General features: G+C 47.1%; 1 protein-coding gene across 9 annotated transcripts in view; it reads left to right on the forward strand.

Annotated features, from left to right (window-relative positions):
• Positions 1-18,957, forward strand: part of ppp1r12a (protein phosphatase 1, regulatory subunit 12A) — a 44,452-nt gene that overhangs the window by 11,041 nt on the left and 14,454 nt on the right. For all 9 annotated transcript variants that reach the window (XM_072710048.1, XM_072710043.1, XM_072710044.1 and 6 more), the window contains exons 2-11: positions 5,424-5,554; positions 10,392-10,510; positions 14,595-14,754; positions 14,996-15,140; positions 15,271-15,345; positions 15,514-15,599; positions 15,764-15,900; positions 16,006-16,124; positions 17,917-18,117; positions 18,533-18,621. In XM_072710048.1, coding sequence (XP_072566149.1) covers positions 5,424-5,554; positions 10,392-10,510; positions 14,595-14,754; positions 14,996-15,140; positions 15,271-15,345; positions 15,514-15,599; positions 15,764-15,900; positions 16,006-16,124; positions 17,917-18,117; positions 18,533-18,621 — 1,262 coding nt within the window. The remainder of the gene's footprint in view (positions 1-5,423; positions 5,555-10,391; positions 10,511-14,594; positions 14,755-14,995; positions 15,141-15,270; positions 15,346-15,513; positions 15,600-15,763; positions 15,901-16,005; positions 16,125-17,916; positions 18,118-18,532; positions 18,622-18,957) is intronic.

The raw sequence follows: 18,957 nt of genomic DNA on the forward strand, positions 1-18,957 counted from the left end.
TGTCAGTTTCCGGGGTGGTTTGTCAATTGGTAACCAAGAAACAGAGCTCATCCAGAGCAGACCTTTTTCTGTGGAGCAGAAAAATGGCGTGCAGGTAAGAAAAACAGCTATAATATGTGACAATGTTGTCATGGAACTGAACATAAACTGTCAGATGGATTTGTTTATGTGGTGTGTGGAAGGATCCTTGCTATACACAGAAGACTGCACAGCTGAAGACCAAGATCACCCTCATCTCAGTGTGAGGTGCCTCACGAAGGACTCATTGGACAGCAAGTCCCCAGGGGAATAGCATCATACTGTAATGATGGATTCTTTAATACGCTAGTGTGAGAATGAGGGGGACACTCAGCCAACGTATCCTGAACCTCGGGTAGATGGGTGCTGGTGCTCGGAGATCCACCTCCTTTATGTGAAGTGCTGCTAAAGATAGTAAAGCGTTTCTCCTGATGCTCTGGGAGATAACTGCTCGCAGGAAGACAGTACCTTTTAAAGTATGGAAAAACATAGTGCCCATTATCTGCTGGATTAATTAATTATCTCTCTCTGTTTGTGTTGTGTAGTGCTGTGTTCTCGGGTCAGGTTCACTCCTGTCGGACAATGGTTGTGGTTTCATAGCGCACTTTTACCATGTTCTCACCACCTTGTGTGGTGATTGTGCCACTTTCTGATTCTTCCTTTGAGATGGGAGTTGATATTACATTTCAGTTTCCTGGGATTGAGCAAGGAAGGCCGAGTAAATGCAGAGGCAGAGGATGGTCGCGGCCACATGATCACTTTTTACAGTTATGTCACTCATGGCCACAGTTTCTACCACTCGGCAGGTTCGCTCAATGGCCCGCAAGTGTGTGATCAAGGCGTGTCTGCGCAAGAACCAGATCCCGGCGTCACTCTGGTGCTCCCCATGTATGACACTAAGTGCATCGTCTCCTACCAAAGCTGTCTTTCTGTAGCAGCTATAGAAAATGTCTATTTGCACTTGGAATGTACACACTTTACTAGCAAGGTAATGCTGGATGTACTGATTTTAGAGGAACAGGAAAATTCACCAGTATATTTGCATATGATTCTGCAAATATTGATGATACACAGGTGCATTTCAGTATTTCCATACGTGTGCCTTTGCTGTCACAGCTCTGCTATTAATGTGACTGCTCCAGCTGTGCTGTCACTGGCCATTCCACTCCAGTGCTGTTTGACCGGTGTTGGGAGGCTGGTGTCTGTTAGCCAGTTATCACGTGACCAGTTTTGGCAGCACCCTTTTGGGAATAACCTCCCAGTTGCCTCTGTCCTTCCCAGAAGCCTCCTGAATACATAGCCGGAGGGGGTCCTAGTATGAGTTCTGTTCTGTCTCTGGAGGCCCGTTTCATTTTCATTGCTCTCATGGTCATCTGGGTGGCCTCACTCTTTCCAAAATAAAGCCTATTATTCGTTTGGCCTTCTGACATGGGTCTCACAGGCATGAAAGTTTATCCTCATTCTATGTTTTTTTTTTTTTTTTTTTCTCATAGGGATAGTTTGGACTTGAAGAATGCACATTATAGGTCTATTTGTGTCTGCTTTGAGAGTGAGTCTGGATGCCTATTTTCATTATGCATTGCCTGCAGGACCCTGTGAATATGTTGGGTGATGATGTTTCTGCTTCTTTGGAAAGCTTTATTGAGTTAATCATTTGACATTTTTCTTGAAGGAGGACCCAGAGCGGCAGCGATAGTTGCACTACCTGCAGAATGATTACGATTTCTGAAAGGTTTACACTCCACATTTGTTGGATCTTCATTCTCCAGTCCGGATTAACCTGTCACGCATCAGTGTGGCTAGTAACTGACGTCTCCATTCAAAGATGCCAAAATTGTGCAACAAGCTGACTACGAAGTTGTATTAGATCTCCAGTAGTCTTTGCTAGTGACTTCTGAGCAGTTCAAAGACGCTCGATGAGAAACTATACCTGCATAATTGAAAGTGACACAGTAGTTAGAAGCATGAAGTTCTGCTGATTTCTACAGACGGCTGCTGAACTGCTTAACTGCTGAACTGGGTTTGGTGGGTAATATGTTCCCAGCCCCTCCTTTGCCGTCTGCCCGCTTGTGCATCAGATATCTGATCCTTGTAATGTAATAGGTCCCCTTGTAGAGCCTTTTCTTGTGCTTTGTTGAGTGGCGCACATTTCAGTTCACGCTCCGGTAGGTCTGTCAGCCTCCGGTACAGGAGTCGGATGGTTTTGCTTTTTGTTGAGGTCAGACCCTGGCCGTACTTTCCCCCTTCGCTTTTAATGACCTGACTCTGACATCTTTGCCGTGTCGGCTGTGATCTCTAAAGTCCTGTGTGTGCTCTTAAGCCTGGCATGACTCAGTGCGCTAGCCGCACTGTGCATCCCTTTGTAAATCTGAGAGCCTTGGGGTTTGTTGTGGATACGGGTTATCTTTGCTTCCCTAACGTGGCTGGTATCAGAACAGATTCTGCCTCCTGTGCTGGGAAAAAAAGCCGCCGGATCCCAGTTCCTGGTACGCATGGGCTGACATTCTGCTGACGTCATTCTGCTACCCTCCGGCCGAGGCCAAAAAAAACGGGACGTCGAGTCTGTGTCAGATGTGCACGAAGACTTACTCAGGTGGTGCTGTGAGTCGTTTTGGAAAGTTCTGGAAGGGGCCACAGACACGCAACGTCGGGGGAATAAAAACCACCTGAGTATGTTGTGTATTTTGTTCTGTCTTCATTTGGTAACAGTTGGTGAGGTCAGTCAGGTTTGCTCTGCAGGCAGAACCACTCTTTTAACGATGTGCTTCTTCAGTCACATGGCCTTTGTTTTTGTTTATTTTATTTTTTTAACACCTAGTTCATTCCCAAGGCAGTTCCCTTCATCAAAAATGTGAGCAGCGCCCTGTCTGGGGTGTTTGTAGCCTGGAATGTTCAGTAGGGTTATATGTGACTGGCGTCCACGTCAAGCAGAGGGCCAAGCTGAAGCTGTAAATACAGAGGGAGGAATCCGGCACAGCTGATGGTCTAATCGGAGTGAAGCTTTACCTTTCTTGTAACCTGCAGCATGTGTGGCTCTGAGCATTGGATGGGGCGGGGGGATTGTAATGTGCTTGGCAACGGTTACCATCACAAACACAAGAGCACTCCCTCCCCCCCCCCCCCCCCCCACTGCCATGGGTCTTCGGGCCAGCCAGTGGTCGACACGGGTCCCATTGCTCAATGTCACTCACAGAGGTAAATTCTCCCTTTCCTCTGCTGGCACGTTCCCAAGCCCAGCCAGGACGTCTTCGGGCCTCTGAGGAGAATGATGTCCAGCCTCAGGCTTTCGGCGCCGCTATCTGCGCTAATTAAAGTCGGGCTGTGCCATATAAGAAGCCTGAGGGGGGGGTCACGGCATGTTGCCAGTGTACGTTTCTAAGTCCTATGAATTACGGGTGTCACCCCTCACCGCTTTGTCTGTCTTGAAGTGAAAGCGTGATTTCTTCTGTGTTAAATGGCTCTACCAAAGCACAGGCGATTAGTAGGACATCAGAGCTATTAAATTAATAAATCTAATTTGTGGCACAAAATGCAAATGATTACGCCTTGGGTTTAACGCAATGCTGCAGTCTCTTGGCAAGCTCCGCTGTGACCGGCATATGAGTTCAGATCTCAGCTGGCTATGAAGTGTTTTCATTTAGCCCTTTTCCCTTTTGAAAGCCACTCTCCACCCTCCACTGTGTTTCCTTGAAGATCTCGATCGCAGGGTGCAGAAATAGAAAGGTGTCATCTTTGTGCTATAAACCAATGAGCGCACCCTTGAATGCTGCTGCAGGGTGGGGCCTTTGTCACCCGTGTGACTATGGGCAGCTGCCTCTGGATTCTCCCCCTGCAGCAGGAGCACTCTGTCCTCCATGCTCAGACCCATACTCTAGAATGACAGTAGCCTGCCATGATCCTCTGCTTTGACATATCCGTGGCAGGTGTCAGCCACCCCTCCCCCATTTATACACTGACAGGATTTCAGGCAGTGCTTGCTGGGAACAGGTATGCAGCTTAAACCCTGCAGGATATTCGCAGAAAGCTTCGGTGTCTGTTGTCTCTTTCCTGCTCACTTCTGTACTGCCAGCTCCCTTGGTTAGGCCTGTTGATTCATGGGAGATGGAGGCACAGAAGAGCCAAGGCTATTTCAGTTACCTGGGACATTTTATGTGAAATATGACAGTTCAGGATCCGTGGTGATGTTCTTCGCGATAGGGATGTTGTGTGGTGCTGGCTGTCTGGGGCATGCTCAGTCTGGGTCCCGCGCCCCCAGCTATTTCAGATGTGGAAAAGGCAGGCCCACACCTGGCTGCTGTTTGAGCCCCTTCACCCCCCTCCCCCCCCCCCCCGCCCAGATAAGAGACGTGAATGTTCTCTACTCTGGCCCTGTACAGCCCAGTAAACAGCCCAAATTTGGGCACGGGCTGCAGCCAGATAGTCCTGTTCGCCTAGCTTGGGACCGCGCTATTCTTCCTGCTCTGACGCCAATGTGACACACTGATTTTATGATAGCAGTGAGGGCGTCTGGCACCTTTGTGGGTTTTTTTTAATGTAATTAAAATCTAAGAGATGCTCACATTTGGTTTGGATAGATAACTCCTTGTTAGTCTGTCCTTATGTAGCCTTTTCCATAGTGTTTTGCAAGCTCCTCCAGAAACGGCCACCTGTCTTCTGGCACCTTGTCTGGTCACTGCTGCTGACTCAGCTTTTGGCGAATTAATGGAAAAGGCGCGTCTCCCCGAAGGAGCTGCAATCGCATCATCCACAATAGAATGAATTGCAACTCTGCGGAGTCTGGTACCCCTGTTAGCCTGCGGAGAATAGAGATCAAACTTTGTGGAAAATCACATGCAAATTGTATATGAAGAATAGTTCAGAATGTTGACACCATTTGATAGGAGTAATGTATTACTGTGCATATTAACTTGTTTATTTTATCACCTTAAACTTTACTGGTTAGAATGACTGGTACGTTTGACAATCATCAGAGTCTGGTTAACCTACAGGTGGTTTGCCATAAAGGAATGTTTAGGTTGGCATTCCCTCGCTTGTGCTTTATGGTAATGATCTAATGATCCATTCTTAGGGAAGAGCTGCTGTAAAAATGGACCTTCAGGTTATTAACTGTACACATTTTAATATCTGAAATTCCCCGGCAGCGTCCCCCCCCCTCCCCACCCCACAGAGCTGGAAAGTGTTTCTGCCAGCGTCCTCCAGGCTCCTGAGGAGCTCCAGCGATCTGTTACGCCAGGCGTGCCCTTCAAATGCTGGCCGATGTCCACAGAACATCTGCTCACTGTCATCGCTGTGCACGAGAGGGGGGTCAAACGGGTTCTTTTGTGGAGGGTAGGGAGGGGCAGAAGGGACAGCTAATTGAGAGCAGTGGGGGCTGACCGAGGGCTCTGTCTTCTCCGTTTCCACAGGCCTGCATAGATGACACTGTGGATATGGTGATGTTCCTTGTGCAAAATGGAGCCAACATCAACCAGCCCGACAACGAGGGCTGGATCCCACTGCATGCCGCAGCCTCCTGCGGGTACATGGACATCGCAAAGTAAGTAACGGTACTTATGTGTTTGCTGCTCCTTTCATTGAGGTTATGAAGAACGTTTTACCTGCACCCCAGCATTTAGATTGAAAACTTAAGTGCTTTGCATAATTATATTCCTTGTTAATTTGGGTGAGCCCCTTCTGTCTGTAATGTGATTGGCTGGTTAAAGGCAGGTGGGTAATGTGCATGCACTAAGGACATTTGATGTGGCCTGGGCACACATGCTATAATGCGCTGTCACATTTCTCTTGGTGGCAAATTGCCTTTTCTTTATTGCCTCTGAAGTCCTGTTGAGCTTCAGTGGATTGAATGAACTCTATATTCATAGAGAATAAAGATTAAATGTTGTTTTACCCATCTGCAGATCTGCATGAAAATGTTAATGTCAGAGTTTATCCTGCAAGTGTAATGAAAGTAAGAATATTGAGATCATCCTTGTCAGAGATGAGAAGCAAGAAACCGTGTGTGTCAAAGCTTGGATCTTCTGTTACATAATAGGGAGGCTCTTTGTGTTGATCCCCACCACATAATACAGCCTTCATTTATTCGCTCTTTTCCATGTTATGGCTTTGTTCCACAAATGGCTGAGTGACACGCCTCCACGAGTAGGTGTTCCGTTGGGGGCGAGGGGGGGGGATGCATGGGTCTTTGGTGGGGTGACGTGTTGTGAAGGACACCATATTCTAGGCTGGGGGATTCACTCTTCCACCTGAGCAGTATTGTGGATAAAGCCAAAAGCTAAACCTGTACTTTTTTCGATACTGAAACATACCCAGTTATGAAGCTTGTGCTAAATGTGGAGTTTAGTCTAAAATTAAGTGGTGTTTGCTGACGAAATGTCTTAATATTCAATACCTCCATAGCTGGCAGGGCTGTGTACTTCATTAAACCCAATGCTTTCAGTATAGTTAGCCCATGGGGATTTATGACTTCATTTAGGTACTTATAAATCTTCATTTAAACAGTCTTGTTATTGCTCTGTTTGCAGTATGTATGCTTTGAGATGGATTAGTATTCAGCAATGAATCATTGGAAGTAGACTGGCCCTTTTTTGTGAACTGTGTCAGCACCTTGCAGTCTACACCCTTTACCATGGTATGTAGAAACAAAGAAATGCAACCTGATTCCTCCATATTCAACCACTTCCTAGGGTGAGTTTTCGATGCCAATAGCAGCCCCAGGTTGGTTTTGTAGCCTCACTTTGTCACTAGTCACTCTCATCCCTTCAAGAGACATTCTGGGGCCTAAGCTACAATCCCAACCTCCTTCATAGGTTGGTTCTTTGCAGTACATAAAGGTCCACATCACAGGCCATTGTCCAGTCGCACGGGACCCTAAGATGACTGCGATTGGACAATGGTCTGTGATGCTGACCCTGATATCAGGTTTCATGTATCCCAAGATGGCAATGTTTTTGCAACTGGAACTGGCGCTTTGATATCGAGTTATGTCCTTTCAACGTTCTTTGCTTAACCTTTTGAGGCAGGAAGAAAATGGTATTTATAGGACAGGGTATACATGAGAGATTGTCTCCAGTGACGTTTAAGTCAGGAACGAACTCTGAACAAGTTCACCTGCTCTCATTGCTCCAGTTAGCAAAGTGGGATGTGACCTGTTTTCCATCATGAAATCGCATTTTGTTTTACGTCCTGTTAATCTAGACTTCTGTTTGGGGGAGGGCGGGCACAGGCCCGAGGTGAAACGCCACTGGGACCTGCTCATTACCAGCAGTTGCATCATCACTATCTGACTGCTTGGTGCGAGATTAGTGTGGTTATGAAATCCTGATTGACCATGCTAGCTTTGCCGTCCCAGAACAGCACTCCAAAGCATGTTAGTTTAGCTGACAAATACTCAAGGTCGTTGTGTGGTCCTGGTTTTCATTAAAGCTTTTAATGTGCTCTGTAAGACAACTTTATTTTTTATTTATTTTAATGTAATGAAAGTGGTTACGTAATGTGTTTAGATTCCATTAGTCATGGGCAAATTCCACGGTTCATTTTTGAATGCTTGGCCCCTTTAAACATCTGGATGGCAACAGAGGTCTTGGTTTGACTGCTGCGGTCATCTGGGTTACCACATCAGCTTCTGTTCTAGCACAGTCGTCAGCCACAGACCTTAACGTAAATATAGTGTGAGCAACCGGCTTTGCACAATGCAAACTGAAGTGGAGCTGGGGAATGAAAGTTGCACCATGTGGACGTGACAGATTTGAGACAAAAGACCTGATTCTAGCAGGTTGCCCTGTGGTAGAAGGGGCCTCACTGTACCTTTGGCATTTCACTCCAGCTCTGCACCACATCTCCTTTTCATTCAGGGACAGTCATGGTCCATCTTGAGGCAGGTCAGTGCTGTTACTCATGCATCTGTGCTCGTATCTTGCACCTCATTTGCACTACACCGCCTGTGTGGCTTTGTTTACCAACAGTATTCCTGACCTCTGACCTTACCCATCATGCTCTGGTGTATGTCCTTGCAAATTGGTCCTCTTTCTGTTTAACACCAAGCCTCTCCCTACCTCCACCAAAATTTGCATTTCAATGCACATTGGAGAACTCATGCGTTTGTTACCTGGGGCCTCTAACTTTGTGTAAATATCATTATCTAAAAAATGTATGTGCACAAAAACAACTTGCATATACAGTGGTACCTCGGTTCTCGAACTAGAACTCGAATTTCTTGAAAGTCGAACAAACCAGTTTGACCTAGAACTCGATCTGAATATCAGAAGTCGAACCGTGAACGCTGACCTAATATAAATTGTACGCGGCAGGAAATGAGTCATACTACAATGCAATTCTTACTTGAATGCCTTCTTCACAGACTGGACGATTAACCAAATAAAGCAGCGCAACATTACGGTAACTAACAACAAATAAACCACTAACTTCCGTGTACTATTAGAGCATTTATGTCATTTATTTAAACTTTATTTTACCAGGTAAATTAACTGAAAACCAGTTCTCACTGCTTTACGTGATATTTGGGAGAAATAGCAGATTACGCATCGGAACTGCCTGGGATACAAACATCATGCGTGTAACTAAACTCTTCAGCCAATAAGGGCAAAGGTGTGTCGTCACGGAGGCGGTTCCAGTTTGTGCAGCCGGGTGAGAGGTCGCAATGCATCTAACCGTAATGCAATGCGTCAGGATCAGAATGCGTTGCCTTAAGCCAGCGCTGTAAGCAAGTCGAACGCACCCAATGACCGGACTGGGGAAACAAACTGAAACGCGGACTTTATATCCAGGACTAATGACAACAACCAGAAACAGCTGATCACATGGGGATCCCACACGAGGTTAACGAGGGGGCGTGGCACACGGAAGGAGCGGACGATCGGGGCAGGACAGGGGTAATGTTGGGATAAGATTTTTATCGTTTTGGAAGCCATTAAGAAAACAATGCTGCTCTTGTTTTATCTTTGTTCATTTTGTGTTTAAATGTTTAATAAAAAACAACACACACATTTAGGTGTGATTTTGGGGGGCTGGGAACCAATTAATTGGTTTTCCATTATTTCTTATGGGAAAAATTCGATCAGAACTCTTTTAGGATTCGATCCGGAGTCCGGAACGGATTAAGTTCGAGAACCGAGGTACCACTGTATATGTATATGTGTGTCCAATTTTGTATATATAATTTTTGCACAGTTGTTTCTAGCACTTTTTGCACTTTTGGATTAGATGTCAAACTGCATATTGTTGTCTGCATACTTGTACTTTGTGATGATAATGAATTTAAATGTAAACTGTGTTCAATGGAAGCACATAAGTTCTGTCAAAACACCCCCCAAATAGTGTTCAAATCTGACAATAGAGAGAGAGCAACAATTTGCACATGGCCAATGTGGCTGTGTTTATTGGGGGCAAACCCGCATCTTCTACCTTATATGGCATCTGTAATAGGGGATGTGCAGTTATACTGCTGCGCCAGAGCAATCAGGAAATACTGATGTGGTACTTGAAACTCAAATGAACTAACCATGTGTTGACCCAAATCACTGAGCTACTACGTTTGACAATGTCATGATAGCATGACAGATTACTTGTACATTAATAAATGAAATGTCTTTTGATAAAAATAGCTTAATTAGCACTGATTTCATTGTCTCCATCCTCTGCTGTATGCTGTGCTATTGTGCATTTGATAAATAAACTTTTGATTTGAATTAAGCTGTATGGGAGTAAATTACAGAATCAACGATGCAAAGAAGCAGGTTGAATGAACACTAATCAAATAAAAATGCAAGCGACACGCACGTAAACGTGAAGGTGCAGGTTGATGGTATAAATTGTCGGCACGCACGCGGACATTTTACGGGTTTACTGGCAGCTCCCTGCTTTGAAGTGGGAATCTCAATTTGTCCAAAAAACTGCATACACCACCTCTCGAATTTCTGTAAATACATGCATTTTTACCCCACCAAGTTTTGTTTGTTAGATCTGGGGTTTGTTGTAAAAATGTGCTTTGAACATTTCTGGTGTCTTTTTGTGCATATTCAGCTTTGATAAATCAGGCCCCTGTGAAGGAGCTGTAAAGGGGCCATTTTTTCCTTGATGAATATGCTGGTAATTTAAGGGTCGCGTTAAGCACATATTAGGTATCTAGGAATTTGTTTTTCTAATTTGCTTACACTTAACTATCATAGGAGATGACAATGGCAGTGATTTCTGAAATGCCTTTCTTTTAGGGACGTCGTTAAAAGACAATGTTTCCAACATAATAGCTGACATTTAATAGATGTGACTTAATTTCCTGAACGTGTTTGGCAGGTTGGTAAAGGCACTTGAAGCTCTTGTTGACGCGTGGATTCACTAAACTATCTCCACCCCTTCAGGTACCTCATTAGCCATGGAGCCAATGTGGGCGTGGTCAACAGTGAAGGAGAGACACCATTGGACATCGCGGAGGAGGAGGCCATGGAGGAGCTGCTGCAGAATGAAATCAACCGGCAAGGTATAGCATCCCCCCCCCCCCCCCCCCACATGTTGAGCAGTGTGTCCTGGCAGAAAGCCAGAGCGTAGAGATGGCTTCCTCTTGCATCAGCAATGCGGAAGCCAGCTGATGATAAACGGCACAGCTCTGTATGTCAGATGTTGACATGGGGGTTTTAAAGTGGTAGAATAACTAATAGCACAAAATGCTTTGGTGTTTAGACACATTCTGAGCCTTTTGTGACACTAATACACGTAGATGAAAGGGCTGGCGCTCTCTGTGCGGATGACGTATGCCTGTCCGGGTCTGGGGGAGAACCAGTTCCAGCACGCCCCCTCCCCCCCAGGCTTGAAGGTTGCAGTACTGTAGCCAGCTTGAGTTTCTCTGCCCTCTGGTTTGCCCTCACCCTTTCAGTATATGTGCTTCTGATGGAGCAGACCTGCTGTCTGAATGTGCACATTCGTTTTCTGTATTTTTTTTTTTTTTGTCTGAGCTGTCAGACTACCTTTTTTTTTTTGGGCTGCCCCATCTGACCCCCCAGGAAGATGTGGCGTAATCGTCCAGTCGGACAGTGTCGATGGTCTGCATCTATAAACATGCTTTATGGTACGCCGCAGCCAAGTCGGCACCCAGGATTACCGGGTATCCCAATAACGACTGCTGTCAGACTTCATTTGCAGGCCTTGACTGATGTGCCGTGAAGCGTGTAGCCTGTGCTGTCAGTGTGCTATAATCGTCTCTAGCTTTATGCTGTGTAGGACGGGTTTTGGAGACAGAACTTGTGCTGTAAGGTTGGCACACGGAATGTGAATGAACGCGTGTGCTAGTCTTTGACCTGGTAATTACACACAACTCAGCTGATGCTTCAGTAACTTTGTGAAGTGTGATCTTTTTTTGTTTATAGTGATTGTGTAAAAAGACAGAGAAATGGCTTTTCCCTTGCTTAGCTTAAGTGGTTTCAGAAGTAACACTCTGTCCTAATTGTCCTCCACTAAGGTTTGTTGGCATTACGGGTCATTTTCAGACCAGCCTGTGGGTTCTGGGTGCTGAGAAAGCATCTCCTCTATGCTGCTCCTTACAGGATCACTACGCAGCATGGAAAAGTGTGGATTATTTTTTTGGCATTTTCCAAGTCTGGATGAGTTTGGAAGAAGGAAAGAAGGTATGGAAATATTTCGGTGTTTCCAGACTATTGCAACAAATTGGCCTTCTGTGTTTTTCCAAAAGAAAACATCTGAATTTAGTCACCAAAGTGAGCTGGTTGTTAGCACCGGGATGTGCATCCCAAATGATGGACTGGGGGGGTTCTTTGTGGAGTGTGCCCCTGCTCTATGGAGAGCAGATCTCCATCATGAAATATTGATATAGATTATTTTGCAATTTCCAGTTCTCATATTGAGGAAATACAGGCTTTTACCTGCTTGTCTTGACAGTACCAAATTTTTACCGCTTCCACCCCCTCTGCGGTCTTGAAAAGTGTGGAATTTTAAAATGGAAGGTAGACATATTACAATCAATCTGCAGCTGGTTTAAATAGGCTGATTTTCAGTCTTAATTACTAAGTTGGTCAAATTAAAAGGCAACCAATCTCAAATACTGACTTTGCAGATGATGTAGAATATATGTGTTGATTACTTAACATATGTGCATTAAGTTTCAAACACAGAAGTGGCCATTGGTTTGCTTCCGGTCTGGCAGTTTTACCAGATATCTGTTAAAGATGAAAGACTTGTGTGCAACTTAGGCGCAGAAGTTGTTGCTCTTGGAGGATGTTCTGCTGAAGTATTCAACACCACAAACCTCATTGGACGTTTGCGTACTCACCGAGAGGAGGATGAGACGTATGAGCGACCGAGTTTAACTTTGTGCTTCATGTACGAGTGTGTTCAGTATTGCTCTGCAAACTTTGGATGAGAACAGGAATAGACTTTCATAAAAAATGCAGAGATGATTATTTCTTTAAAAAATCTCCTTTTGTTTTGTTTAAGGTTCCTTCTAAAGACTACTGTTCAAAACACAGAGATGCATAGAAGGCATGCATTTGCTGGGCCTTTCCACAGTCACTGACACTTTGTGGGTGTGAATTGTCTATTCCTACCGTTATCTTGCAGGTGTAGGTATTGTCAGTTGAACTGTACTTGGGCTGGTTTGTATCTGTGGTGCCTCTTCCTTCCAGTCAGTGTTTGCTAATCTCCCTGATAAAGATAAGTTTCCTTTTTCCTTGCTGCATGTTTTTATCTTTGCATCATAGACCTTTGGTTGCAGCCCTAGTAAGTCGTGCTGTGTGTGTGTGGGGCTGCAGTGTCCTTCAGAGGGACGCTAGGAATCCCAACAAGAAGGACCTCAACGGAAGAGCCCAGGAGGCCCTGCTGCATGTGGCCACTCCACCCACACTGCATCTGTCTGAACATTTTGGGCTGTATTTCTAAGCGGAGAGCAGATCTACAAAGAACGTGCACTTGGAAGATTCACTGCTAGTAGCCATTACGTCATGGTCTATTGTTAAAAAACATGATGGCTGTCATGGCTTAAAAAGTGTGATTATAAAATATATTTTTTTCCTGATTAGTTGGCCTGGCCAAGTAGGCGTAGTGTGTGTTTTATATCGGAAGCTCGGCTGTTGTGTGGAGAGCTTTATGTGTTTTAACAAGTGCAGGGGAAATAGCAGCCTTTTCATCCTCCCACACTTAAAGCGCAGGACCCTTAATGTCTGTGCCTCCCGGGGGGAGCGTGCAGAAAGGACTTGTGAAGGCCCGGTCCGAGCGTGCCGCTTCACGGAGGCTCTGAGAGGCCCGCTCCCAGCGCTGTCTGGCAAGCCGAGCCCTTCCTGGAGTTGTTCTGTCGCAGAACGGTGCCATCAGCTGCGGAAGTCCATCAGTACAAATATTATGGTTATAGTGAGCAAACAGGGCCCCAGTCACAGGGGAGCTATTCTTCCAGCGAGCTTGAGCTTGGCTGTCCACTGTTTTTACGATTTATTTTAGCGACGCCGTTCGCCCCAGGCTTTCATGTTCTGCGCACGTCAGCAGTGGATATCCGCGGCCGTGAAAGCGGCAGATTTGGGCCTGGCTTCTGCGTTTGCCGTGGCGTGCGGCAGGTCGACCTGAAAGTCCCTGATTATTATTATTCCCTCAGATCTTAGCTTTGCCTTGCGTGATATGAAACTGCTTTTTTCATTACTTTTTCACCCCCCTTTTAGTCCTGGTTAAAGTTGTAACTTTGATCTGTTTAAAAACAAATATGTGTATTTGTAGTATAATGGGAACAAATGTGTTCTCATTTTGAAAGCAATGTTTAAAAAAAAAAAAATAGAAGAAACATTATACCGGTTACTGTTTACATGGAGCTTGCTGTGCAGCCCCCCAGCGGGGTCCCGTTAGGTTAGTCTTAAAGGGGAACCCCATTCTGTATAAAGTGTTTGGTTTTTTATATATAGCTGAGCATGTTAATGATCAGTTTGAGAGCTGTCAGTGGGGAGGTGGGTATTTCCCGGTTTTCTGCTTTCTGTTCCTGCCCCGCAGGTAACCTGCTCTTGTGAGTTTGTCCCGGGCTCTTGGTGTAACGGTTTCCCGTAAGCGAGGAGGTCCACGTCTGATGGAAGTGTGCGGCGAGTCCTCCGGGAATCCACTGGGTGATCTCACCCGTTTAATAAGAGGCTTTTGTGTTTTCTGCGTCCCAAGGCTTTTAGTCACATGTTTATCTTTTTAGACTCTATGGTAGCTGGAATCATTGTCCGATGGCTCTGTTAAAGCTGTGAAGTATGTTTTTAGGCTGTCATACATTTCAAAAAGAGACTGTCCATTTGCAGTGATGGCCTTTTCTTCAGGCTCTCTGCTCTGATTGCCAGCTGCCTCCTACCCTGGGTGATTCTCGCCATGGGACAGTTCTCTCTGTCACCTGCTTTATGGTGGTAATTGCCATTTTGTTTCAAATGAAACTGCTTTGGAATTTGTCTGTCATTTGTGTCTCTCCACATAATCTGACAGGCTTGTGTGTTGTGTGCATGCCAGCCTGTCATCTCCCTCACTACTTGTCTGGTTAATCTGGTTTTCCCCCACATCCTTGGGAGCCTGTGAGTGTTTACCTGTGCCCCCTTCCCCCGCAGGGGTGGACATCGAGGCGGCGCGGAAGGAGGAGGAGCGAGTCATGCTGCGGGACGCGCGCCAGTGGCTGAACAGCGGTCAGATCGCCGACATGCGGCACACCAAGTCCGGCGGCACGGCCATGCATGTGGCGGCAGCCAAGGGCTACGCCGAGGTTTTAAAGTGAGTCCTCCACTGCGACACTCTGCCCCTCCTGCCCATGTGCCATCTGCCGTGGGCCGGTGCCGGTCTTCCGCTTGGGTCTGTACCTGGCCTTGGTCCTTCACAATGTGGACCCAGGGGGCAGGTTGGCACCGATACTGCGGTCAACCCCTGCATAGTATTCAGGCTTCTGTAGCCACATTCCAGCTTAGTCACATTGCCTAATTACCACATGGTCTCCCCCCCCACCCTGCTCCCGCAGGCTTTTAATCCAGGCAGGTTATGATGTAAATATTAAGGATTTTGACGGTTGGACTCCGCTCCACGCTGCTGCCCACTGGGCGAAGGAGGAAGCGTGTCGGATTCTGGTGGAGAGCCTGTGTGACATGGACACTGTAAACAAAGTGGTGAGCCTTCCCACCTGCTGCCCTCTCTGAGATCTTACTGTGAAGATCCACAACATCATAATCTGTCTATCCATGCATCTGATCACATGCTGCACTGTACCTAACGTCACTGTGACCTGCTTTGTTTCAGGGCCAGACAGCCTTTGATGTAGCAGACGAAGATGTCCTCGGTCACCTAGAAGAACTACAGAAGAAGCAGAGCCTGGTAAGCTGGTCTACCTGGGTCAGTTGTAGCTTGGAGATAGATCACCAAACCCGCCAGTTTCGGGTGAGACGCATCCTGAGGTGTTGCATTCCCCATGTCAGGTTGAGTTTGTCTGTCTGCATTTGTCTTCCCTGCAATTAACTCCATCTGCCTATTTGTCTACTTTAGCTTTCGAGCGAAAAGCAGGACAAGAAGTCACGCCTAATTGACGAGACGACCAATAAAGTGGACAACACGCAGCCAAAGCCACTTAAGTAAGCGGGCTGACCTTGGGACACGGGGCTGATCTGTGGTGACCTCGCTTGTAGACATTTCCTTATATAACATTAACAGCTCATGTCACACGAAGCTTCTGAAGCTGTATTTTCTAAGGTATTGGCTTATGCTGCAGTCACATAATCAGCCCTGCTCTGACCAGTCCTCCCAGCAAAAATTTGGTGCTAGAGCCCCTGGAGTCGGAGAAGATGGACGAGGAAGAGGAGGTCAAGAAAGACGAGTCCAGCTGCTCCAGTGAGGAGGAGGAGGAGGAAGACTCCGAGTCTGAGACCGAAGCTGGTACATGCCGTTGTCTGCTGCTGCTCCTCTGTTAAAGTGTAACTGTCAGGTTCTCTCCGTGAGCCTCAGCTAACCTTTCCACTGTCTGATGCTTGCGTCCCCCAGACAAGAGCAAAACCCCTGCCCCCACCAGCACTGCCAACAGCTCCGTGCCAGCCAGCGTGATGGTGACCTCCCCGACCAGCCCCGCCCAGCCCGTGACTCCTACCTCCCCCATCAAGAAGGTACGGCCAGGCGCCAGTCATGCAACCACCGCACCTGTGCTTTCTGTGGCCTTTTTATGGCCTTGTATTTACCAGCCTGAGACGTGGTCTGGATGCACACTGGCTGGTCGTTCACGTGAATGCGAACGTTTTAGAGTCATACTGTGTTGGGATGAACTTCACGTGTTCACTCAGGCTTAAGAACTGGTTGCGAATATAATTCCGCAATCATGCATCGCATTTACAGCAGTCAGCTAGTCAGGATGTGTGTATTTCTAGGGGAAAAGCAGTATTTTGCTTCGGTAGAATAATGTTGTACATGAGGTAGATGTGCTTTAACTGAGCCCTGAGTTTAAGCAGGGGGAACCTGTGGCATGCAGCATCGTGCAGGTTTCTGCTGCACAGGCTGCGTCCCCCAGCCCAGGGTGGGGGGAGGGTGTTGAGTTAGCCACAAGTACTTAGCAGTGTGTGATTGGGCCCACATCTGCACCGCTGCTGCTCTCTGCAGGATAAACCGGGCTCTGCAGCCGGGCCACAGGGCCTCCCGCCAGCACCGCCGTGCCAGCTGTGAATGGCAGGGTGGCGTGACTTTCGCAGGCCTATCACAGGACCGATTACTGATAATGAACTTACGTTTAATTGTTCATTACCTGTATATGGGTGTTGGGCCATCCCATGCGGTGGTACTGTGCAGAAGGATAGTGTTTTATTTAATGCCCTTCCACTGGGACTTCTCTCATTCAAGGTATGTGATCTGGGGTTCAGTTGTCCCAAAAAGCTAGATTTGCAAAAAGTAATATTTCCCCTCTTGAACTTTTTAAATCAGTTCAATTTATTTTTATGCAGTGTTGTGCTTTTCACAAGAGTCGCCCCAGAATGCCAGACATAAATGTGCTGTGGTGTACTACTATATCTTTTATACAGAATGATACTTGAAAAAGGGGGAGAAAAAAACCTTTAAGAAATGCCCGCATGCTGGCTTCACCTGTATCTGTGGGAGTGTCTGCCCTTGTAGGAGGACCTTGATAACTAAGCTGTATATAAGAGGTTGCATTGAGTTATCAGTAAATAAGAGTGCACACCTATACCCTACTGACGCAGGCACACAGGCACACAGGCAGGGCCTCTGGTCTTTTAAAGTGCGGTATCTGAAGCTCTGTCCTGCACTGTCCCCTCTGTCTGTCTCTCTCTCTCTGTTCTTTTCTGCCACAATTCTCCTGTATCTCCATGTCTGAAGAGCAGTCTGTCCTGTCAGCTGCTGCTCTCTGAGAATCTGACTCCACCTCACCCCTGCTTTTGTCTTGATTGGCTTTAGTCCAGCTTTAACCTTCCTCCTCCTCCTCCTCCTCCTCTCGCGCCCGGGGCGGAGCCGTGCGATCCAGCATTATGGCGCCGGGGTTTGCGCAAAACTGCCATTTCCTTTGGCCCCCAAAAAACGATGGTGAGGCCCTGGTGTCCCCCCCCCCCCACAGAATCCCACACCGTCCGACAGTGCTAACGACATAACCAGTCTGCCAGCTCCTCTACCACGCTCCCCTTAACCAATTGTTAATCCCCTCAGGGCATCTGTGGTGAAAGTCTGTCGTTTGGAGGCTGACTGGTTTTCAGGGTTGGATTTCTTGCAAAGCAGCCGTCGTGAATAACGGATAATAAATGAAATGCAAGGGCATTAAAAAGCATGCCTGTCCTTGCCCCTGCTTAATCTCGATTAACCTTGCTGCATCTGGCCATTTTCTAAATTGGTGTGCCCCAAGATGTCAACAACATTGTTAACCTCGCCCCCCACCCCCCCCCGCCCCCCACCTCTGGCCAGTTTGCACCTGCAGGCGGGAAAACCTCCTCCAAAGATGAGTCTCCATCCTCGTGGCGCCAAGGCCTGCGTAAGACGGACAGCTATGGGGCGCTGTCGGAGATCACGGCCGCCCGGGAGGCCCAGAGGAAGGAGGATCTGGCGGGGGTGACCCGCTCCGCCTCCAGCCCCCGCCTCTCATCCACCCTGGACAACAAGGACAAGGTACGACAGCCCCCAGAGGGCAATGTCTCTGTTTATGCTTACTGCCATACTTCAGGCCAGTAGTGCTGGGATTATCAGAATGACCTGGTGTGGGTTGGTCAGATTGAGGGTCTCTGCTATAGGTTCAGGTGTAAATGAGTGTGTGAAAGGACTGAGCACCCTGTGATGGGGAAACTCCGACCAGGATTTTTTTTCCCCCCGAAAAATGCTCCGGACCCCTTTATAGAACAAGTGATTCTGAATTGAGGGAGGATGGATAGATGGGTGGGTGGGTGAATGAATGAATGCTGTACGTTCATGATTGTTTCTCTGAGTGTCTTTCAGTTTTCTGGTATGTGGACTGTGTGTCGAGCAGTGATGTGAGTGTGTGGGTGACACACAGAATGATCTCACTGTTTTAATTCTCGTCATGCAGGAGAAGGACAAAGGGACGCGATTCGCGTACATCATGCCCACGATCCCGTCCCGAAGGAGCACAACTGACATGGACGAGAAGGAGAACCGGTAGGAAGGGGGCAGTTCCTAAGGGTATGCGGTAGAGCGAGTCGCCCCCTGCTGTTCATTTATGCCTCCGCTAAGTGGAAGTCTGCATGTCACGCAGTTGTGCTTTAACGTCTCGGCTCCTTCCACTAGTGTCCTTAAAGGTGGAAAGAAACTTGCTTAATTTCTGGTTGCCGAAGATGGGACTTTGTGCTTATTTGCACACAAGATTAATGCCACTTTAAAAACTGCTCTGCGAGTCTTGGAATGAATAAATCTGCATTTTTTTGATGTAGTCGGGCGACGAGTGATTCATCCGCCTTTAGCTGCTTTGTTCTGCCGGCAGTCTGTAGCCTGAGT

This window comes from Paramormyrops kingsleyae, chromosome 1, assembly GCF_048594095.1.
Source record: "Paramormyrops kingsleyae isolate MSU_618 chromosome 1, PKINGS_0.4, whole genome shotgun sequence".
NCBI classification, from domain to species: Eukaryota; Metazoa; Chordata; class Actinopteri; order Osteoglossiformes; family Mormyridae; genus Paramormyrops; species Paramormyrops kingsleyae.